The following is a 23,538-nucleotide window of genomic DNA, read 5'->3' on the forward strand; positions in this document are numbered from 1 at the left end:
TGATTGGAATATGTTGTCGTGTCTCAGTCTGTGGCGTCAGGATGGAATTGAAAAACAGTAAGTACTGCACAGTACCTAAGTAGAGAAACTACCTTAGATGATTCTGCTTATCCTGATTGGCCATGGCATACTCCCTGAAGCATTGTGAACCTGTGACAGCTGGGAAATTGGGTATCTAGTTGGAGACCACTGGAAGATGTACTCTTATCCTGTCTTTGAGAGATCCTCTTGTCAAGCAAGCTCAAAGTGGAGATTTAGCGCAAAGTAGGTTTGCTTCGAACTGACGGATTAAATTCAATTGATTACTGATATATTGCAGTATGGTAAGAAGTCTGACAGGAGCAGCTTTATATCGTAGAATCACTTCATGCCAAACAAGCCAGTCAAAGAAGGATCAGAATGATCGAATTCATCAGAATAAAGGTATATAATAGATGCGAGGCAAGTCTAACAACATGATTTATGTCTGAGAAATGGTATAGCGAGAATGGTAAAAGGTGTAAAGGTGATCGGAAGAAGAAAGGAAGGTGATCACAGAATGAAACGCCGGCAAAGAAGTTCTCGGACGTCTCGAATTAAAAGCAAAATGCTCCGTTGTTCCCAGTCTTGCCTCTAGATTTTTCCCGTTGAAAACATAATTCAGTATTAAGATTGACAGTAGTTTTGAAAAAACCATCGTGGTACATGAGAAAGGAACATTTTACTGGGCCTTGCTCTTGGCGAACGCCTGAGCACCGTCCTCCAGACGTCTTTCAGTGTTTTGACGGCCGTTGACGAAGTCAGGGTAGTTGAGAGTGAGCTCAACAGCACCATTGACAATATTGTCGACGGCTTCGACACCCAGCATGAAGGAGTGGTCCTGGTTGCCAACCTCGTAGCGCCAGCTACCGAAGCGGCCACGAGACCAGATCTCCTTGTCTTGCAGCTTAGGCAGAATCTGAGTGAGAGCACCCTCACGCTCCAGTGTGGGAGTGGGGTAGCCGTGGTCGAAGCGACGGTGGTAGGTGGAGACAATCTCGTCGGTGGGCTGCAGCATCTCGGTATTGATGAGACCCTGGATGCACTCGGCCAGGAGAGTCTCCTGGTTGACGGGCTTCATAGAGGACTCGGAGACCTCCAACATGATGGACCAGTAAGGGCCCTCCTTGGCCTCAGTGCTCTTGGGCTTGGAGCCATCGGCAAGTTGCATTGTGGGCAGCTTCTTCGAGGCCTCAGGCTGGTTGTAAGGAGAGTAGTTGGAGAAGATGGTGGCACGGTAGAAGGGGCAGTTGTCCTCGGGGAAGTAGAGCTGGAACAGGCCATACGTTAGCACGAAAATCAGAGGCTTAAGCTCGATTAGGCCGATAGTATCAACTTACCCAGCACTTGTCACCGATTCTCTCGGGGCGTGAGCCACGAATACCAACACCAATGACGTGGGTGGAAGAGTAGTAGAGCTGCTTGGTGAGACCAACGAGCTCCTGGTCGTTCATGGCCTCGGCCAGGAAGTCCACAGACATGGTGGAGACAAGCTTCTTGTAGCCGATGGTGGTGCCGTCCTGCAGCGTCACCGTCTTGTTGTTGGCATTGACCTTGGTAACCTTGCCCTTCTCACCGAAGCGGGTCTTCTCCTTAGGAAGAGTGTTGGCCACGGCAATCCAGATACCACCAGTACCGCCACGAGCAGGGAAGCGGAATGTAGCGTTGGGGCCCCAGTTACCAGCGGTCTTGCCGAGGATAACGTTGGTAGTCACGGCCTTGAGGTTGGGAGCAGCGACACGCTCACCGAGCCAGGCGCATTGCATCTAATTCGAACAGAAGCCATCAGTCCGTTTGTTCTCAAATCACGACAATCCGATGTCCGATTTTCAAACGTACCTTGGTAGTGGGCACAGCCCAGACCTTGAAGTTGTAGGGCCTCATGAAAAGGTCGGCGATACCGGTGCCCATCATGCGAACAATCCACTCGTCAAAAGTCTTGGGCTTGGTGCTGGCGACACGAGCCTCAAGAGCGGCATCGATCATGCCATCGATGCACTTGACCTGCTCCTCTTTGGGAAGCATGGAAATGTTGTTCTGGAAAGGGTAGGGGACCCATTGGCCCTGGCAGCGAACGTAGGAGATACGCTGGTGGCTGTACCAATCATCCTCCTTGGGAAGAGCCTCATCGATGCAGTCGTCGAAATACTTGTAGTGGGAGAAGATGACGTGACCACCGACATCGTAAAGCTAAGAATTTATTAGACTGCTCTCTCTCGGATCCGGGAACGGTTGATTGTCTTGTCAAGGGTCAACATACGAATCCCTCGGGGGTAACATCAGTGGAAGCAAGACCACCAGGAGTCTCGTTGCTGTCAATAATCATCCATGAGGGGCCATCCTATTGTCCACGTCAGTTCTGCGATCAATTGCGCTGCGACACCGAGATTGAAGGACGTACGATCTGGTTCAGACGTTTGGCAGCACCCAGACCAGTAGGGCCGGCACCAATGACGAGGACGTCGACGGAGCTGGAGAAAAGAATGTCAGTTTCACCGCAAAACACCGTACCCCTGAAGAGCTTCGGGAGGGCAAAGTCCTTACATATCGGGGTGGGTCATCCTGCCTTGTAGGATATCCTGGAAACTGGGAACGCGATTCAAAGTTCTGCGAGCGAGACTAAGCATAGAAAATGCCAAACTGCAGGAGACTGCAGAATATAAAGGAAAGTGAGCGAGAGAGTTTGGGGATGGAAACAGGAAGACGGTGAGGGAGGAGAGGAGGAGGACAGGAAAGATAGGTGTATCACAGAGCGGTCGGAACGAAACGTGACAAACAAGCTGTGGGGAGCGGCTGTTTCAAATTAAAGCCCTGAGGCCAATCAATATCCATGGCCCCAGCACTGGCAGATTGTACCTTAGTTGAGCCCTGAAAGGGGGAGGGGGGGAAAAAGGGGAAATTAGCCACCATCCAAAAAATAATAATAGTAAAATTATAATAAGCAATTAAAAAAAGGACAAGGAAAAAAAAAAAAAAATATTAGAGAATTATTTTAAAAATGGTCCGGAAACGTTGTGGGATCTGTTATCAGCAATTTACCCTTACTCTAATTTTCTGGACCTACCGAAAGCGTCCTCATTGCCATAAACCCTACTACTACCAACCACAACTGTCTCTTTATGCCATCTGGGAATTTACTACCATCTTGGTGGATAATCTCACTACAGTATCTGGTGGAGGTCTGTACCTTAGTATTGACGTACCTAATATTCAACCCTCAGCAGGACTCCATATTGTAGTTAATACTGTAGATAACCGCAGAGACCGCTTGGTTGCACCTCCATATCTAACCCCATTAGTATCACTACCTCAAGTCTACGTTTTCTAAATAAAGATACTGATCTTGTATCAAACCTCCCGGCAGCTACACAGATGTGACTAAACTCTTTGCAGGTCACAATGATGATAGACTGATAGTAATCCAGCTGCTTGCGAAGTTGGAAGTATTCGCTTATCGTCCAATCCCAGAGCAACACAGGCACATCATCATCTTCTTTATCTCAATGTCTAGCCAAGATCTATCTGCGCTCCGCGGCTTAGTGATGCTTATTTCGGTGGCAGGTTCCTCCGTAAGTCCGTAGTTGCTGGGGGCTGGAAGCTGGAGACCTCAAGAATGTCACTTGAGACTCCATAGCAGACCAGGTGAACCACTTCAACATCTGATCGTTTATGGCAACAGGAGCACGGAGTGCAAGCAGCCCTTCTTAATTCGGTACAAATAGGGTGTAGCTACCTTCTGTACTGGGCTTGTTCTTCTCCGTGCTAGCAACGGTCGTTGAACGAATGAAGCCATTTCTGTGTATGTTTTCATGACCAGCCTTATGAGAGGGCTGTCAGTTCTAGCAATCGCTTCCATCTGGAAGACGTAGATTGCAGAAAGCTCTACAGCTGGCATTTGCTTCAATCATTTCAAGGAGTAAGTCGAGGATGTCAGTCCTAGAACTCCGTATCAAACACTGAGAGATATTCCCCTGTCCACTTCAAAGGAGCTAAAAGGAAAGAGAATCAGAGATGATCATCCTCTACTCCGTATTCCGGTAGACTAGATAGGCACTGAACAAACCTACATCGACTGCCCATGATTCTTTTGGAGACAAGATTTGCGACATCCTGGTCCCAGCTTGATGCTCGGAAACTGATAGCTTGGCAGATCCAACATAGAGGCTGGTTGAGAAAAAAAAGGGTCCCACCGATTAACTTCTCTGGGAAGGGAAACACTAATTATTATTGCAGATCTTCTTCCAGAAACTGTGCCATCCCGTTGACCAACTCGATTATGTCCGTGTTTTACTGGTGGTGACTGATGACGAGGCGTCAGGGACTTACTCCGTAGTACTAATACTAGTACTAGGCACATGTACCTCAAAGATACCTCCGTACCATCCTACCAATCGGCTATCAAGGCCACTGCTATTTTGTTTCCTGCATTGGATGACGCAGTGGTGGCAGTGGCTCTATAGATCCGTTGAAATCCTTTGCTTGTCTGATCTTCGAGCAACAGCGGAGACGGGGGAACTTTTCAAAAACATCTTAATATACGTCGCGATGCTTATATGGCATGATCGAGTATTTAGGGTCGTGGGTAGAGTAGGTGCTCTCTGTACACTCCGTAGCCTATGCACAAGCAGACAAGCACTGCAGGCACTCGGACACTGAGAAATCAGATCCTCGTGGGTCCCTGACTGATGGTTTCCAATTTCATCACCCATGTCCTTGTTCTCAGCTGGTCCCTGATAAAACTACTTTAGGTAGGTGAAGGTTAGTGCAAGCCACAAGAAGTCGGGTACTTGCGACACCAGGGAACCAAGGCGTGATAGCGTCAGGCTTTCAAAGCTCATTGGACTGAGATCGCCGCATTCTCCACAGGTAAGGGACCTCGCGGCGACGCTATGGATCAGTGGCGGGTATTGGATTGCTTGGCTCTCGGACTGCTTGCGTAATGCAGGTGGTGTCAAGTAGGTCACTGTTAATTTCGATCAACGCTCGATGTTGCAAGATATTGCCGGTTTGTTGTCTTGTCCTTCAATCAGAGTCCATGAATTGATTATGGAGAGTACGTATATAACGAAGATCAGGAGGTTGGCAAAAAAGGATCGTCCTTGGATGCTTCACTGGCGGTCAAAAAAAATTTGATCCTTTTATCACATTGATGAATTGTCTATGGAGAGAACAAATCATGTTAATAATATCTCCAATAACTTTACTTCAATATAGCACACAGCCTTTCTTTCAAGGAACTTGCGGGAGGTACCAACTAATAATGTACCAAATATCAAGGTCTGGAAACCATGAAGTTGGAAAAGGGGTAAGGATGAACAAGAATTTATGGAATTAGGATAGAGAAGTGGATACGTGGTGTCTAACAGCAAACCAAAAAGCTCACCAGCAGCCAGGTGCTCGAGACGAGTGACCATAGTTAGGACTCTGTGAGCAGTTCTTCTTGAGCAATAAGATACTCTTCTGGGTCGTCTGGGTCTTCTGAGTACCTCCAACACCAGATACAAGAGGGTCCAAGCATTAGAGCCTTCAATTTCAGGTTGAACACGTCTTATCTTTGCAGTTACTCCGTAGCTTGTACTCTGTAGCACCACAGAAATAGATGCACACTGCAGGTTGCATAGTGGGTGCTTTGTTCCATGCCATTCTAAGGTACCATCATATCAGAGAGACACCGTACGAAGTAAGTACCTCTACCACAGTCAATTTGTTCTCGGTCTCGCCTCTTCCACTCCAAGGCCAGAACGCAAAAAGGTTGAAACTGGACACTCGAAGGTCACAACCACTTGCGGGTGTTTCAACTTCCGATTTAGTACTAGCCGATACTTCATCCAGTAGTTCTGGTTGGGACTTGCCTGCTTTTGAACTTAGCCCCATCTGCCCCACCACCACTATTCTTGTCACATCTTCCAAGTGGGCCAAGTCCCAAGCCTCTACTCCGTATTTATCAGAGGGGATGCTTTCAGCAGGAATATGCATGCCCCCTAAGCTAAACTAAGTTTTTGGCTGCGTCTGGCACTGTACATAGACCATTTAGAGGACAGCGCTTGCTAAGGCCAGGTTCAGTGTCCACTTCCACCGACGAACGACATACCTCATCCCAGCCCACGATCTCGTTATCATTTTATTTCTATTTTATTATTCTGGTCCAGCCAGCTCCTCTATCGATACCTACCTACCATAGGACTGTTTACGACTACGTATTACCACGACTTTGCTCACTTGAGCCATAGTTTTTAGCCCCTAATCCAACCCGACCCGTGTTTGATCCCAACCCTTGGAGATTTACGCAATACAATTTATTTTTTTTATTTTTTCCTGTGTTCATCACGGAATATCCGCTGCTTTTTCTTTTCCGTCTCCCCTCTCCTCTTCCGTCACATACCTCAACTACATCCATCTCCCTTCGATCGAAGCATTGATTGTTCTCTGTTCCGTTTTCCATTTTGGTTCCTCTTTTTTTGTTTTCATCGTTATTGACCAACTCTAGTCTCGCTCGTTAGACATTTGTTTCTATTTCTCTTCCTTCATCTTTCAGCTTCACCCCTGGCCTCTGCGCGCTTTGGTCAGAGCAGCCTTCTACGGCCGCGCCCTTTTGATTTCAAGCAATTCTTATCCAACCAAAGTCAACTTTTCACAATGAGTAACGAAGGAGAGAAAGCCAGAGTCTCCGGCGAGGTCTCTCGCCCAGAGCCTACCCTGCCCACCGTCAATCCCGCCGTTGAGAAGTCGGAGCCTCCCAAGCCTACCTTCCACCCGGCCGTCTATGTGAGGTGAGCACAACTATTCAGTTCTTGGTACAACGACGATGAATGGGTTATGCTGACGCTATGTTAGTGTCTGGATTGCTTTGAGTTCCAGCGTCATCCTGTTCAACAAGCACATCCTGGATTATGCCCAATTTCGTAAGTAAAATCTGGCGGATTTTCTTAGCCCATCAAGTCTGCTCATCCAGCCTACTAACGATTTATTTGTCCAGGCTTCCGTAGGTCTTATTCTGTCGTTGCATCTCGTCAAGCGAAATCTAATTGTTCCCAGCTATCATCCTTACAACATGGCACTTGGCATTCGCGACTTTCATGACTCAAGTTCTCGCCCGCACAACAACTCTGCTTGATGGCCGCAAGACTGTGAAGATGACCGGACGGGTCTACCTGCGCGCTATTGTACCTATTGGTCTTTTCTTCTCCCTGAGTTTGATCTGCGGTAACGTGACATACCTGTACCTGAGTGTTGCCTTTATCCAGATGCTGAAGGTGTGTTTCTGCTCCGATCAACTTGGCCATATCGCTGGGCGATAATTGCTAATGACCGTACATAGGCAACGACTCCGGTCGCTGTTTTGCTCGCTACCTGGGCTATGGGAATGGCCCCTGTGAACCTGAAAGTCCTCTTCAACGTCGCTATTATTGTCGTCGGTGTCGTCATTGCCTCGTTTGGTGAGATCAAGTTCGTCTTGATAGGTTTCCTGTTCCAGATCGGCGGTATCGTCTTCGAAGCCACCCGTTTGGTCATGGTCCAGCGCCTTCTCAGCTCTGCTGAATTCAAGATGGACCCTCTGGTTTCCCTGTACTACTTCGCTCCTGTGTGCGCTGTGATGAATGGTGTCACTGCCCTGTTCGTTGAAGTACCTAACCTGACTATGGGCCACATCTACAACGTTGGTGTCTGGACTTTGCTGGCCAACGCTGTTGTTGCCTTCCTGCTCAACGTTTCTGTCGTCTTCCTGGTAAGTAGTGTCCGCCAACTGCGCATTCCCCATTTTGGTCGTTAACCCTTCAACGCAGATCGGAAAGACCTCCTCCCTTGTCATGACCCTCTGTGGTGTGCTGAAAGATATCCTTCTTGTCGCTGCATCCATGATGATTTGGCAGACTCCTGTTACCGGTCTCCAGTTCTTCGGTTACTCGATTGCTCTGATCGGCCTGGTCTACTACAAGCTTGGTGGCGATAAGCTTAGGGAGTATGCCGGTCAGGCCAACCGGTCCTGGGCCGAGTACGGTGCCAACCACCCCGCTCAGCGCAAATCCATCATCATCGGTGCCGTTGTTCTCATCTTCTTCCTGCTGATCGGCTCCATGGCGCCCAACTACGCCCCCGAGTCTGTGGATAAGGTCAAGGGCATGCTTGGCGGTGCAACTGTTGGAAATGCCTAATGGACGCGGATGAACCTGCATACAGGATTGAGCAGGCGAGAATGCTCCTGTGAGATGCGGCAAGCAGATACTGCTGGGTGCGTGCTATCCGTCACCTTGCTGGCGGCAGCAAAATAGAATGCAAGATTCCATACGGCAGGAGTCGGGCTTAATACTTTTTATCCACTTCCCATATTGTGGCCGTTTGAAGACATTTCAATGGCCATATATCTTCTTTACCTCACCCTCCTGAATTAATGCGCTTCCGTTCAGATCGTCCACATGCTTGACCGACTGGCGGCCTGACTCGGCGACATGCAGGGAATGCAGCCGGTCTCGCCTTCCAGATGCGTCGACAGCCAGATGATATGATGAGGCCTTCGGAGGTATTCCCTTCTTTTCCGCTTTTTGCATCACGGATATCATCCGTACGGGGACTACAGAGGTTTATTGTTTTTTATCCTTTTCTATGAACATTGACTGTCATGTTAGATTAGCACGAGGTTCCGGTGTCGGATGTGTGTTTCCTGTCTCTTCAACTTCCTTCTCGCCGACGTTTTCTTTATCCCTTTTACTATCCCCCTGTGAATATAAGATACTTCTCATGTGCTACCAAAATAGAGTTTGCTTTTTTCTTGGATTGACGAGAAATGCAATACATTACATTGTGTTCATCATGACGGGTCGAGGTCCTTGGTTGTCTTGCTCTCTCCCCAAGCCCAAGAAAACCGCCAGCCACGCTGGTGTTATCCTGAGGCATTTGGCCATTTAGAAGGCTCCCAATCACAGTTCGTTGCGCGAGCTGCCAAGCGGGCCACAGTTACGAACCAATCATGACCCGGCTGAGACCTCAGGCCAGTAACAGGCGGATTGGCCAATTATTGTGCGGAGTGGCGCACAGAAGGCCGTCTCACGGACAGGGCATGCCTCCTCTGACCAATAAAATTGGCTCTATGAAGACACTGACCCACATTGCATTGACCAGCGTGGTTGTCCATCAACCAATAATGCGGAAATCCTTACAGGCCGATCTGGATCTTGTGGGGATTGCAAATCATTACGGTATCGTATAGTATGCGGCCGCTGGGCACCGCCCTGCTTTGCATAGCAACGCTGCAAGTGATGCATGGCTTGGCCCTGTATGATACAGTATCAAGGCAGATTCTCTCCGCATCCTCCAAAGAAGCTCTAAGCGACGACGCAAAAAAGATCCGCAACCGTCAGCGCCTTTTCACGCGTTCTTCTTCCAAATCTCTCCCTCTCTCCGCTCATCCCGTGGATCTGAGTTGTCACACTTCTTGTCATCACGTCTTCTCCCATCAACTTTCTTGTGTTGCTTTCCCTTCCCTCTTCCTTCCTCTCAATTCCTCTCCTTCTCCTCACCTTCCATTACTCGCTCATCTCTCAAAATCTCTCCAACAACACTCGATAGTCGTCTGATATACCTCATTACTTCTCTTCTCCGGGCTTTTTGACAACCATCGCCTTCTCCGCATCTCTTTTCTTCACATCGGTGGCATTCAAACATCTTGCTTTCATCTGCAGGTTACTCTAGCTCGTTTTTTTATTAGCTCACTTAACAGGACAGAACGCAACAGTTTCGGATTCTCCATTGTAACTACCTTCGCAAGTCTTTCGCCATGTGCCCAATGCTCCTCAGCGGTCTTGCGGATGGACCCGCCATGGTCCTATCCCCTCGCCAGGAACACGCTTTTGTTCAGTTCCCTCGCCAGTCGCAGCTCGACTCAGCCTCTGCCGCCTCTCACAATCCATTCTTCAAGAATGGCGTGCACTCCCAGGCCTCCTCGTCGTTCTCCAACAATATCTTCTGCGCACAGACGCTGGCCAACAACGCAGCCAGTTCTTCCAGAATTTCGCGCAAGAGATCGCGAGATGAAGCCGAGTTTGAAGAAGCCCTCAATCCTTCGAGCGCGCCTGCAGTGGCCGCGCCAGCGCCACCACCAAAGGAGGAGCCCATGTACGGGGAGGGTATGACACTTATCAATCCTCGCACCGGCATGTCGCTTTCTGCAGAGAGCCAGACAGGCACCTGGTACGAAGAGCAGCTCGAAAACGCCGCTGCCACGGCGGCTCCTCTCTCGTCGCGGTCCCAAGCCAGTTCGTCCGAACTCCACAGCCGCAAGTCGCAGCGTCTCGACCCATCCGCCTCCCGTGTCGACGATATCACGCTCACTCACATTCAACGAAGACTTCACGAGACAACCGACGACGACAACCGCCGCCTCCTCAACGCCGGAGCCCGCACCAGCCCCTTATCGAACGAACCCCAGGTGGACGACGCAACTCACCTCCTCGGAATCAGCTGGCAACGGATCTCTACCGACGACGTCGACATGGCGGCCGCCGTGCGTGGTTGGAAAAAGTACATCGACAAGCAATTCGCAGCGTACCTGCTGGACTCGCAGATTCTTATGAAAAACCGCGGGCTCAACGCGTACCTGGTCACAGCGCGACCAATTACCCCTGCCGGACCTGCCATCGCCCCGGCCTTCTATCTCTTCAGCGAGGACCTCACCCAGGCTCAGCTTGTGGCCTCCTCCTGGGAACAATGCGTGCACAATCTTCGCTCGGCTCCCATAAGCTTTGAGCAAAATCAAGTTCTCAATGCTGCAGACAGACCATTCAATAACAACAGCAGCGGCTCAAGTGTTCTAGGCCTGAACACCACGGAGCCGGGCCTCCCGCTCCTGCAAACGATGTGCGCCCAACCAGTCAGCAGCGACATATGCGCGGGAATGAACAATAGCGTAGGAATGGCGATGGGGATGGAAATTGATACTTAAAGCAAGCAGTTCATCGACGACACAACCGTTAACGACACCTCGGCGACGACGACCCAGAGCCGCTTTCCTTCTCGCATTTTGCACCGCGAATTCCGACAACCACCTAACCATTTCTGGTAGTTTAACATCTTCGGCCGGTTGTCGTGGTTATTTATCGTAATTTTTCGTCTCATTTTCTCGGAGTTGCATTTGTGGGTTCTTTTCTTTCTTCTTTTTTATGTGTTATTTCTTTTTTATTCTATATCATCCAACATCGAATATGAATTGTTGCAAATCTGAATCGAAGTGGGAGAAGAAAACAAAAAAGGGGTTGTAGTGGACGGATGTTATGCTTTCCTATCTTACCATCCCGCCTGTTTGTGCTTTATTATTGTGCTTATGGCAATCAGTCATGCCCGTCTAGCAAAGAAAAATAGAAAAAACAAACCAAAGAAAGAAAACCAATTCTTCACGAGTATTGAATGCTATTTGAAAATAAAACTTCTCATTAACTACGTATATCGTTTTGTAATTAGACTCACATGATCACTAGCTAAGTATATATCGCAGAGGCAGGTTGGACTACCGGCTACCAGAACTGATCTGGCATCACTTGATAGCTGTACAGGGTATGTAGACAATCTATTTTCCATTCTTCGGAAAAACGTAACCGTCATCTCGTCTCAAATTGAATCGTAACAATTCTCATTGCGTCGATTTGATTCCCTTCCCTGTCTTGCGGCTCCTCAGCTTCGAGGCCAGTGCCACGACGCATGTGCTGACCACTGCACTGGTCTCGAGCTGAAGCCGCAAGTTTGTTGCTAATGGTCTAGCCGATCTTCTCGACGATGACCTCGGAGTGACCCTTCGACTGGCTTTCTTCGTCGGTGTGGTGGACCTTGAGCGAATCCCTGAGGAACAGGCCGTCGATCTCTTCTAGGGTTAGATTGGCGGTCTCGGGGTAGAAGAAGTAGATGAGCTGCAGTGACGCGGGATTAGTAAATGAAGGTCCAGGGTAAAGTGGACGGTGACAGTGGGCTCCGCTTACGGGTATGAAGGAAAAATTAAGGCACATGAAGATGAGATAAGTCTTCCAGCGCAACTTCTCAAGCAGGATGGGAGTGATCATGGCCACGAAGAAGTTCCAGAGCCAGTTCGCGGAGACCCCAATGGATTGTCTATTTGAGGTTAGAAGATCACACGGAACGGCAAGTACCACTTAGTATATGGGACTTACCCCTTGGTCCGCGCATGCAGAGGGAGGAGTTCGGGTCCGTATGGCCACGGGATGCAATTGGTGGATGCTCCAAAGATGAGCATGAACAGGAAGAAGAACGCGACGGCCGCTGTCGCCGTGGGCTTTGCCTGGGAGGTCCCTAAACAAATGTTAGATCGCTGAAGTGTTCGGAAAGGAGAGACTTGAAGATACCTTCAAACGAAAACAAAATGGCAAGCATCAACATACAGAAGCCTAGGCCGAATGATCCCCACATCATGGGGTTTCGACGTCCGAGGCGATCTGCATACAGCGTAGGGTACAAGGAACCTAGAGCGATATGATTAGTGTGTTTCGCCCTGTGCACACGAATATGTCAAGGTAAATCCTACCGATGACAAACATGATCTGAATCACGCCACCAACGAGCGAGCTCATCTTTGCTGTAAGGCCGACGTTGTCCTGCAAGACTAGATAATGGGTTTAGAAAACTCTAGCCATCATTCGGAGACAAGAGTCTGATTCTCACCTGTTGTAACGTAGAACTGGCTACTTGTCAGCCTGAACAGTCTGCAAACGTGCATCTGGGGTCACTTACAACGATGATATTGGTACCGCCCATTTGGTTTATGAACTGGAGCCCATACGCCATAAGTACCCGTCGACCAGTCTGCAAGTCATCACTCTTGAGGAAGATTTGGGACCATCTGTATTCTCCACGCGCGCTTTCCAACTCGAGTGCTTGTAAAATTCCTTCGGACTCAGCAAGCACCTTCGGGTGATCAGGTGTCCGATCATACACCTCACACAGAACCTGCAGGGCTTCTTCGTTACGACCTTTCCTGTATAGCCACCGAGGACTTTCTGGGAGCCTATTCCACCCGTTAGATCTGATCGATATTTTTTTGTTCAAGTGCAGTTGTACGCGGAAACGGCCGACTTACCCAGCAACCAGAATAACTACAAGGACCGCAAATATCTCCTGACAAGCGATAGGCAATCGCCAACTGATTGACCCTGTAACAAAGGTCATGCCATAGTCAAACCAATAGGCAAGGACAATCCCAAATCCGACGGCAAGCGGGAGGCTGCACACAAATTTCCCCCGTTTCCGTGCCTCACATAGCTCCGCTTGGTAGACAGGCACTAATGTTGACATAATACCGGTGCCGATGCCGTTGACGAAGCGGGATATGAGCAACTGTGTTAGGGAGTATGAGCATGTTTGGACCGTACCGCCGACCTATAGAGCCAGGCAGGTTAGTCGCTGTCCATCTAATTCATCCGCGGGCGGTACTCACCACTACATAGACCATCGAAAACCACATAGACTTTTGAAACCCAAGCCTGTCTGTAGTCATAAAGGCAATGAAGGTACCGAAGAAACAGCCAAGGTTGTAGATAGACACGAGGAATCCGAGCATGCCTGCGCGGGGGTGGTTGACGATGTTCAGAAAGTCTTCATTATTGATGATTCCGGAGAAGACACCCTGATTATAACCTGAATAAAGAAGACAGAGTTAGCTCACCATCCTCAATCTCTAACCCTTCAAGGTACCCCACCGAATAGGACAAATGCAATCTGGCAAGTGAGCAGAATCGCCATCCGAAGGCCTAGCCCTCGGCTATACATCTTGATCTTAGCCATGCTGCAAGTGGAAAGACGATGAGACGTCAGGAAGGAGAATCGGTTCAGAAGATGCTTCAATGGATAGTCAATTAAGAAGTATTTATGTACGCCACACGATGCAATATAGGGGGCACGAGTGGATGATGCAGGCCATGCAGATCTACGACATACCTGCTACTGCCCGGGAGCTCGGGCGCGCACAGCGCGGAGCTTCACTGAACTCCTAACAGGTTTACTCATCCCAAGAGTCCATTGAGCCATTCGAGACGGTCACAGGCGCAATGCTCCATACCAGATTCCGCGGAAATCGGGGAAACTCTCACGGCTATGCTAAAGATGGAATCAAGGAGGAACTGGTGATCGAGAACTTCAAGGAAAGGTAGCATCAGGCGGGCCCAAAGATTTTGTCTTATCATTATAGTCCGTGAGACGCCTTTTCCTTACGCATTCCTGAAGATCAACGGGGAGTCGGAGCAGAGTCCGAGCTTGGAGGGGAAAAATCTTCCCAGCAAGTCTCGAGCAGCCCAAGAATAAGACGTGCATCATGCTGAATCTTATTTGCATACTTCAAGCTTCATTTTGACATCACTCTGTGTCGTGATCACAGAGGAAAAGCAGGTTGTTGTGGACTGAACAGAATAGGGTTGCCTTTGAGCTTGGACACGATACCATCACTCGACGCACTTTAGGATATCATACGACTTCTCATCACTGTTGTCTTTCTTTCCCAAACTTTCCGGCAGGGGTGACCCCTTGTTCTGGTGAGGGTTCCGCATCAGCTAGGTCTGTCCTAGCCGTTAGACAAAGTCCCATTACAGAAGCTCGAGCCAGAGTGCGATGATCACAAGCATATAGTTCAGTCCTTTTTGCTGCGGAATGGCAAAGCAAGCTCGTGTGGGGCAGTCGAACTTGAATGCATGATGACGCCGAGTCAAATCAGCGAGCTTCTGATGACAGTACTTTCGTGACGGTGCTGGATGATGGGAGAGGAGACTGGTGGAAATTGGTTGACGAGAGGAATCTCACCGTGTACTCCATGCACACCCATCACAGCCACGTGACGAAGGCAGCACAATCGTGGTTCCCACAAAACTACAAAAAAAATACATCAGATGAAGCGGAAGTGTCTGCGGATTCAGTAAACTATACACGTACAAAGTGCTGCGGATTTTGCCTGCCTATCGTGCAATTGGGATAGAAGGGCAGACTTTTGGAGCACCGACAATTCCCCCATGGGAAGTAGCCTTATTGCGCATGGAATGTCGACAACCAAAAATAGCTAGATTCCATATTTCATGGTGGGGTGTTCGTGGTAGACGATCTTCTGCCACTCTAAATAATGACTAGAACTGGAAACTGATTGATGGCTGGTTAGCTACAGGGAGGCGCTCATTCCTACTGACGATCGATTACCTGGTCAAGTAACTCGATACTCCGGACGGGGCAAAAGATGATCGCTGATCGAGAGACTGAAAGAAAAATCTCCGCGCTCGAGCAGCCAGTCTATTCGAGAGGCTTTTTTATTTTTAATCTTAATGGACCATCAACGGTTCTGCATCTCGTCGTCTAGTTCCAGACTTTGTGTTCAGAGGATGGTTGCATAAGATGAGATGAGATGCCTTACAAAGCTTTAGACACACCGCGCTTGTCTCGGCTCTGTCTAATCGCTGCCGTAATCACTTTCATCATCATAGTAGTCGCCGTACTGCCCTGCAAACGCAGCATCGACCCCATCAGGGTCCTCCTCATAATCATCCTCTTCGTCGTCACCGTAGTCGTCCTCCACCTCTTCGTCCGGAATCTTGCTTTCCGACTCAGGCGCTGGTCTGTGCACCTCCTCGTTGGTATGTGCGCGGTCAATTTTGCCAACCTGCACTCCCAGCTGAAGGGGTTTCTCGCCCGGAACTTGCGCGGGCCTCGTAGGGGGAGCGGGAGAGGCGACAGGCTTGGCAGTTGCCAGAGAAATCGCCCGCGGCTCCACACTGGCGCTGCGTCGTGAAGCCACACTCTGGCTTCGACTCCGGCTCCTGCTCATACTCTCCGCCTTGGCCTTGGCAGCCTCCTCGGCTCCTTCATCGCCGAACAATGACTCCAGAAGGCGATAGTTGATCTTCTTACTAAACCCTCTGCGTTCGAGCATGCGACGAGTTGCTTCGGCGGGGGTAGATGCCCGGGTGCTTCTGCCATCCCCATCCTCCCCGTCCCCTTCAAGGTAGGTGACGTCCCCTAGCCTACCCCTTCGGCGTTTACGAGGCTTACGCATTCCTGGCTGAGAGTCTGCCTCCGCCAGGGCTCGTTTCAAGGCCTTGGCTTGTTGTGTCCGCAAGTAGTCCTTGTTCTCGTGCACCCAAATTCGTTCTTTGATTTCGACTTCGGCTGGAGATAGAAGACAGTTGGCGACCTCAGGATCATCTTCGAATTCGGAGGCGTCAATTTCTGCTCGATCAGGAACTTTTTTCTCTTCCTCCTGGCCCGAAGCCACACTCTCAATCATGTTAGAGCCTTTCGATAGGAGAGCCGTCATCTCATTTTCAAGAGCTTCCTCCGATGCAATCTGATCAGGGGTCGGCGGCGGCAGCTCTGTCCGTTTGGGCGCCGCAGGGCGTGCAGATTTTGGTATTGCCGCTTCTTCTCCAACTTCCGATACAATCTCGTTGAGCACAGAGGTTACGGACGCTCGCCGTCGGCTACTGTCCGCCGTGGTCAACGCAGGGTCAACGGGGAGGCTAGGGATAGCGAAGCCATCAGCATCAAAACGCCTTGGCTCAGCAGGAGTCGCGTCCTGCATGTCTCCCTCGATCTCGGCCGCGGTGTCCGACGCCTTTCTTTTTATGCTTCTTGATGGCTTTCTTCCCTCCCTGGCTCTGGTAAAGGAAGGCGGGTCATGTGCATTCTCCAGTTGCACGGAGCGAAACTGATCGACAGTAAGCTCAGCGCTCTCCGTTGAGCTAAATTCATTCAAACGCTGGTTGATGGTGATCTCAGTGACTTTCACCACATAAACGACCTCACGAACAGTTCGACGAAAATTGTTCATTCGAGCTGCAAGGATCAAAGCAGCGCCACAAATACCGGCCGGACGTCGACCGGTAGTCATCCAATCACGGTTCATTCGCTGAACAATGCGGACTGCCTCGCTGGCAACTTGCATCGTCGCAGTTCCAAATTCGAGTTGCTTGGCGAACCGATAGATCAAACTCTCCGGATCAATTGGGTTCATCAAAAAGACATTACCGCCAAGACGTAGTTCATCTAGTAGGGCCTTATAGGTTCGACCGAGTTTGAATACATTGACCTGAACAAAATTAGCGATGCAAGGCCACAGGGTCTAATTACAGTAGATCACTTACCATCAGTACATCAGCAAAATCAATAAGCATGACAGTATTCCCATCTTGCCGTCGACAGGCGATATACAGACAGACAGCTGCAACCGTCTTTGTCCGACGACCTTGGATGAAGTTTAACCCGACAGCAAGTTTGAAAACCTGACCAGCAGCTTTCATGGCACTCTCCGGGATGTTCAGAGCACGACTTAGTTGGTTTATATAACGAGTTCCTGGCCAAAGTCAGCACGAGCTAGTCGAAAAATGAGGGGACAGAAAATACCATACCATTTTGTTCTGTAATTTCTCGACTTTCCATAGCACCTCCCCGTTGAAAGCCCGGTCCATAGCTGCGGACATGGGTTTGGTCTTCACCGACGAACGTTCCTTGAACGACCGCTGCACCCGATGATGTTTCACCGAAAGTGACTTCGGAGACGATATTTGCCTCACTAATGACAGTACCACAACCCGAGCAAACCTTCTGACCATCATCCTCCACAATATGAGGAGCTGGACATCCAGGATTGGGACATGTAGTGGTCTTAGGATGGGTAGTAGGCCTGGGGGCCTGGGGGCGTGCGATTGGTTGAGGCCGTTTAATCGGAGTCGGAGTAGGAGCCTTGAGACTCGCCAAACGGCCTACCGGCGGAGCTCTCGGACCACTCCTAGGGGTCATGGAGGGACGCATGTTTGGTCTAAAGGCAGACATCGTGCATCACGTGGTGTACTCAAAGGAGACGCAGAGTTGGAATTTGACAAGACAACCTTAGGCTGAAGGGTGAACCTCAGACAGGATGGGGGTTGAGCATAACGGACAAAAGTTTACGGAGAAGCAAACAACGTGCTACAGATCAGTCCTTGATAGTAAGAGGACAACAATTGTGCTCTGAACCTGATATACGGCGTCGTTGAGTGGACCAATCAACGAAAAGGAGGGCCGAGTCTTGACTTCCAAAATGGGAAAGTAGTGGGCGGGAAGAAGGAAAAATGTCCAGAGACCCCAGACGTCGCCTAACGAGTGAGCACTCCGAGCTCGACCAGAAGAAAGGATAATATGATATGGAATGTTTTGAAATTTATGGGACGAAAGAGTAATGGCCACCGGTTATAACCCCCAGTAAAAAAATGAAGAATAAGGATGAAGTAGTCTGTCGATGGCGGGTGAAGACGAGGGAGAAGGATGAGAAGAACACGAGATTTGCTGGGGGCGGACTTTGCACGCGTCAAAATTTGTCCGGATCAGTCACGGTGGCGCAGTGGGATTATCACGTGAAATTGTTGCCTTGGGGAGCGGCGGTTCGAGTCTCGGGGTGAGAACATATCATAGAATCAAATGAGGGCAGTTGCAGCAGTCAATTCCAGTTTCATTAGACCTTATCATTTCATTGTTAATTGTGATCGATTACTATTTCTAACCTCCGGGTTTCATGGAGTCTGTACTCTCCACTAACAAAGAAGAGTCCATCCCACTTATAGACTCGATGTGAGAACCACGGCTTATACTCCGTAGCTTACTCTATAATCACCGTCAGCTCATTTTCCAAGGGCTGTCGAGATTCATACTATAGGTATCATTCGGAGTACAGCAGATCTGATCATTATCAGATTAGCTTGCCACTAAGAAAGTGGTTCCTCCCCCAGATTCAATGAATGTCCGCCACTCGGTTCTGATCCGTCGGTTCCGTTCCGTCACCAAAGATTAACATCACAACTGCACGACGTCCACGAGATAGCCTTTCCAGGCCAATGAAACACCATCACATGTGTCTGGCTGAGACTCGTGCATGCCAGGCGAATCAAGAACTGACGTTACTTTGCGTTGTGGTACGCCGCGAATCCGCCTTTGAATGATATCTAGACCTTCCGTCCGGATGCGAGATTTGTGCGTGGTTTAGCGTATATTGGGAGATCCACACTCTCGAGCTTCAGGATGAACTACGCAAAAAAGTCGCATTTTCGCCTCGTTTCGATTGCATTCATCTACGTCAAATCGTGGTGAAGAAACTGCATTTCAAAAGACTCCTTGCCAGTCATTTGTCATCAGTTGTACTTCATAAAGCATGCGATCCCACGCTCCTGCTGCTACACTTCAGTATCATTCATGCCTTTTTCTTTCATATTGCAGACTCTCATCATCCTTGATAGGACAACCATTTGTATAAGATCCGTTGAAACTGCAATTGCATAAACAGAAATCTTGACTGTCTGGTGCTGCCTTTACCAACTTGCCATTGTCCATCTGGGGCAGCTTAGACGTACCCAACCTGAGCTATCGCCTTCAGACAAACTTCCTTTCAACGTGCCTTCAGAACTTCTGAGTCGAGCATACATCCTTCTCCGAATTTCGGCACCCATAACCATGCCCACAGAAACGAAGACCCCTGCGTCTTCATCCCCTGTAGCGTCGGATGCTCGCTGCCTCACAAGCTTGTTTTTCGTGAGCAATGTGCATTGCTCTTCGTGCATCGCGTACATCACCGAGGTTCTCTCAGAAGAACCAGGGGTGGAAACCATCTCAGTTTCTATCCTGACGCATGAAGTCCGCGTGCTGCACAGCTTAGACTCGAAGCCAGCAGATTTAGCCAGGGCCCTCATTCAAGCGGCCTTCGAAGTCCATCATGTTACCACATACGATCATGACGGCGCGGTAGTATCCGATCTTGGTACAACCTCAGACGCTGGATTTTTCTCTACTCTCCATTCCCCTGCATTCGCCTCGACTTCCGAAAACAGGCGGCATATCGTCAATTGCGATGCTTGCAGGAAAGAAGAACTCGAGCGACAGACAGCAGCAGCAGCAGCCGATCCATCAAAAGAAGCTGCTGCGACTCCTTCAACAAATGGCAAAGCCCAAAACTCCGCTCACCAATTTGCTGGCGCCCGGGACTCCTCTGACGTTGAGAGTCTTGTTCCTCGAAAGTCTCTAGCAGATGCGAGTAGCTCAACCTTCGGGCATGACACTCATCAAGTGCCTCCGCCAGGCGATAAAGAGTTCAATGCTCGTATCAGCATTGGTGGGATGAGTTGTGCATCATGCGTCAATACTATTACAAAAGAAGTCCAACAACTCGACTTTGTCCGTGAGGTGACCATCAATCTTCTCACCAGTAGTGCAACGCTGCTCTATACAGGCCCTCAAACAAACATCTATAAGATTGTTGACCTGATAGAAGACATTGGTTATGAAGCTTCTGTGGACGAAGTCGAGCCGGTCGTTGCAACCGCACCTTCAGCTCCAGCTTATCTCGCCGAAATTGCCATTGGTGGAATGACCTGTGGCTCCTGTTCTGCGACCATCACCCGAGGGCTTGAAGAACTGCCATTTGTGACGGAAGTTTCCGTGAATCTTCTGGCTCACAGTGGCAGAGTTCAGTTTGTGGGACGGGAAAATGTTGATGCCATTTTGGAGAAAATTGATGATCTTGGTTACGAGGCCTCCCTCGACAACATCCAACCCGTGGTCATGAACAACGAAGAGGATAGGAAGCAGAAACGGACTGTCTCAATTCGCGTGGATGGCATGTTTTGCCACCATTGTCCGGAGCGGGTTCTCGACTCTTTGAAAGTGTTTCCTCTGGTGGAATGCGAACGAACGTTGTCCCTCGACAACAACGTGCTGAAAGTTACATATACGCCTGATCCTCCGTCGTTGACTATCCGGGCCATCATTCGGGTAGTTGAGTCAGCGCATGATGCGTTTCAGGCGTCAGTCTTTCATCCTCCCAGTCTCGAAGATCGATCTCGCGCCATGCAGCTGCACGAACGTCGCCGATTGTTGATGCGCTTTGCCTTTGTTTTGTTGGTGGCGATCCCGACTTTCTTGATTGGTATTGTCTTCATGAGCCTTGTTTCATCGAATAACGGGGTTAGGAAATATCTAGAGCAGCCGACGTGGGCTGGAAGTGTCTCCCGGATTGAATGGGCCCTCTTCATCATGACTACGCCGGTCATGTTCTATGGCACAGACATTTTCCATGTACGAGCCATGAAAGAGATCTATTCTCTTTGGCGACCAGGAAGCCGCACTCCGATCCTGCGAAGATTCTATCGCTTCGGCAGCATGAATCTTCTGATTTCCGCCGGCACCACAGTGGCATACGTGTCTTCGTTGGCTGTTCTCATTATGGATGCTGCCGCAAACACATCCACCAGCAGCCACAGCACAACATATTTCGACTCCGTAGTGTTTCTGACATTGTTCATCCTCGCTGGTCGATTCATGGAAGCCTACAGCAAGGCGCGGACAGGAGATGCCGTTGCGTCTCTTGGAAAGCTAAGGCCCTCTGAAGCAATATTGGTCGAAAATTCCATCCCTGCCGATCAGACTGAATCTGGGAATCCATCCTCGGTTGAGAGTCAACAGCGGATTGCAGTTGATTTGCTGGAAATTGGGGATGTTGTCAGCATCCCTCACGGCGCTTCCCCTCCCGCAGACGGTGTCATTATTGGGCATAATACCTACCAGTTCGACGAGAGTTCCTTGACCGGAGAATCTAAGCCGGTGCAAAAGTCAGCGGGTGACCAACTTTTCACGGGATCTGTGAATGTTGGCCAGCCTGTGAAAATCAAGATTACCGCCCTCGGCGGCTCCTCCATGCTGGACCAGATCATTAGCGTGGTCCGCGAGGGACAGAGCAGACGAGCTCCTCTGGAAAGGGTTGCGGACGTACTGACATCGCATTTTGTGCCTGTGATTACTCTCATAGCAATCCTCACATTCATCATCTGGCTCTCTCTCGGACTTTCTGGAGCGTTGCCCCCGGACTACCTCGACACCGAACGGGGTGGCTGGGCTTTTTGGAGCCTAGAGTTTGCAATTGCTGTGTTCGTTGTTGCCTGCCCGTGTGGGTTGGCCCTTGCTGCTCCTACAGCTCTCTTCGTGGGCGGTGGGTTGGCTGCCAGACACGGCATTCTCGTCAAAGGCGGAGGAGAGGCGTTTCAAGAAGCGAGCCGCCTCAACGCGATTATCTTCGACAAGACAGGTACTCTTACAGAGGGCGGTAGTCTAAAGGTCTCTGATCATGAAGTCCTTCTTACGGACGCTGAGCAGATTCGAGTCTCCTGGAAGCTTGCTCAGCAGCTGGAGGAAAGCAGCAATCACCCTATCGCTCGTGCGGTTTCTGAGTTCTGCAAGGGACGTTCTGAAATTCCCGTCGTAGCCTCCGACATTGAAGAGAGATCCGGAAAAGGCATGACGGGCACCTTCACCGTCTCAATCAACAATCCTGCATCGGACTCCTCAACGACAGTGGTCTATGAAGCCGCGATCGGCAGCGAGGCTCTTCTCCAGAGCCTTGCGTCTGCAGTAGACACTTCCCGTCTTTCTAGTCTGCTGAAGGAGTACCAGGCCGCTGGAAAATCCACTGCGATCCTGTCACTCCGCAAAATCGAGCCAACTTCCACAGAAAAACCCTCGTTCACGCCCGCTATCGTCTTTGCCACAACTGATGCCATCCGCCCGCAGGCCTCAGAAGTCATCTCTCAGCTCCGCAAGCGGCATGTCGATGTCTTCATGTGCACGGGGGACAACCCAACCACCGCCTACGCCGTCGCAGACATGGTCGGCATCTCCCGATCCAATGTGATGGCCAATGTCATGCCAGCCGGCAAAGCGGACTTTGTCCGCAAGGTTCAGGACGGCCTGTACCCCGTCCGAAACGAAGACGAAGCCGAAAGTCAAATGAACCGATCCGGTTCACGGTCGATCGTCGCCTTCGTCGGCGATGGCGTTAATGACTCGCCCGCTCTCGCAGCCGCCGACGTCAGTATCGCCATGGCGTCCGGCTCTGACGTCGCCATGAACTCGGCCAGCTTCATTCTCCTCAACTCGGAGCTGGATACTATTCTCCAGCTGGTCCTCCTCAGCCGGCGCGTCTTCAACCGCGTCAAGATGAACTTTGGCTGGGCGGTTGTCTATAATCTCTGCCTTGTGCCTGTTGCTGCGGGCGTATTCTATCCCATCATCAGTGGGCAGAAGCATATGATGATGGACGGCGAGATGGTCACCGTCAATGACCACTGGAGGCTTAGTCCGGTGTGGGCTGCGTTGGCCATGGCGTTGAGCAGCGTTTCGGTTATCTGCAGTAGTCTTGCTCTCGTGATTGACGGGCAGACGATCAGAAAGCTGTTGGGTCGGTCTAGATCTTGAAGGAGTTTGTCGGAGAGCTTTCATCATGTCACAGGCTGTCGTTGGCTATTGGAAAGGGCATCGGAATGGGATTATGACGATGACGATTGCGAATGACTTGTTATTAGTAATGCTCATCATATGTTTGTTGTCTTGATCGACGTCGAAATTGTCATTTAATGGCTGGCTTTATTGCTACTAATTATACCTACCTTATCGATGTATCATTATCCTAATTTGAGATAATCAAGATATTAATCTAAAGATATGATATTCAACCCATCAATAAAAACCTCTTGGATA

General features: G+C 49.8%; 6 protein-coding genes across 6 annotated transcripts; 3 read left to right on the forward strand and 3 right to left on the reverse strand.

Annotated features, from left to right (window-relative positions):
* Window positions 1-700: 700 nt before the first annotated feature.
* On the reverse strand, window positions 701-2,645 carry Aud_003556 (protoporphyrinogen/coproporphyrinogen oxidase; the record flags this gene model as incomplete). The annotated part of the gene is made up of 6 exons (XM_043288506.1): window positions 701-1,288; window positions 1,359-1,784; window positions 1,858-2,208; window positions 2,279-2,359; window positions 2,420-2,489; window positions 2,563-2,645. The coding sequence occupies 6 exons, from the start codon at window positions 2,643-2,645 to the stop codon at window positions 701-703; spliced, it is 1,599 nt and encodes a 532-aa protein (XP_043144441.1).
* Window positions 2,646-6,654: 4,009 nt separating this feature from the next.
* Window positions 6,655-8,171, forward strand: glfB (UDP-galactofuranose transporter; the record flags this gene model as incomplete). The annotated part of the gene is made up of 5 exons (XM_043288507.1): window positions 6,655-6,788; window positions 6,853-6,920; window positions 7,054-7,271; window positions 7,337-7,744; window positions 7,803-8,171. 5 exons carry the CDS (start codon window positions 6,655-6,657, stop codon window positions 8,169-8,171), a joined length of 1,197 nt encoding a protein of 398 aa, XP_043144442.1.
* A 1,619-nt stretch (window positions 8,172-9,790) lies between these two features.
* On the forward strand, window positions 9,791-10,954 carry Aud_003558 (uncharacterized protein; the record flags this gene model as incomplete). The annotated part of the gene is made up of 1 exon (XM_043288508.1): window positions 9,791-10,954. One exon carries the CDS (start codon window positions 9,791-9,793, stop codon window positions 10,952-10,954), a length of 1,164 nt encoding a protein of 387 aa, XP_043144443.1.
* Window positions 10,955-11,762: 808 nt separating this feature from the next.
* Aud_003559 (sugar transporter-like protein) lies at window positions 11,763-13,797 on the reverse strand (the record flags this gene model as incomplete). The annotated part of the gene is made up of 10 exons (XM_043288509.1): window positions 11,763-11,912; window positions 11,982-12,111; window positions 12,171-12,309; window positions 12,363-12,479; window positions 12,542-12,619; window positions 12,679-12,694; window positions 12,748-13,039; window positions 13,094-13,392; window positions 13,451-13,650; window positions 13,713-13,797. The coding sequence occupies 10 exons, from the start codon at window positions 13,795-13,797 to the stop codon at window positions 11,763-11,765; spliced, it is 1,506 nt and encodes a 501-aa protein (XP_043144444.1).
* Window positions 13,798-15,439: 1,642 nt separating this feature from the next.
* Window positions 15,440-17,817, reverse strand: Aud_003560 (transcription factor TFIIIB subunit BRF1; the record flags this gene model as incomplete). Its single annotated transcript, XM_043288510.1, has 3 exons — window positions 15,440-17,074; window positions 17,130-17,338; window positions 17,394-17,817. 3 exons carry the CDS (start codon window positions 17,815-17,817, stop codon window positions 15,440-15,442), a joined length of 2,268 nt encoding a protein of 755 aa, XP_043144445.1.
* A 1,650-nt stretch (window positions 17,818-19,467) lies between these two features.
* On the forward strand, window positions 19,468-23,256 carry Aud_003561 (putative copper resistance-associated P-type ATPase; the record flags this gene model as incomplete). The annotated part of the gene is made up of 1 exon (XM_043288511.1): window positions 19,468-23,256. One exon carries the CDS (start codon window positions 19,468-19,470, stop codon window positions 23,254-23,256), a length of 3,789 nt encoding a protein of 1,262 aa, XP_043144446.1.
* Window positions 23,257-23,538: the final 282 nt, after the last annotated feature.

Source organism: Aspergillus udagawae (assembly GCF_001078395.1).
Source record: "Aspergillus udagawae IFM 46973 DNA, scaffold_2, whole genome shotgun sequence".
Taxonomy (NCBI): domain Eukaryota; kingdom Fungi; phylum Ascomycota; class Eurotiomycetes; order Eurotiales; family Aspergillaceae; genus Aspergillus; species Aspergillus udagawae.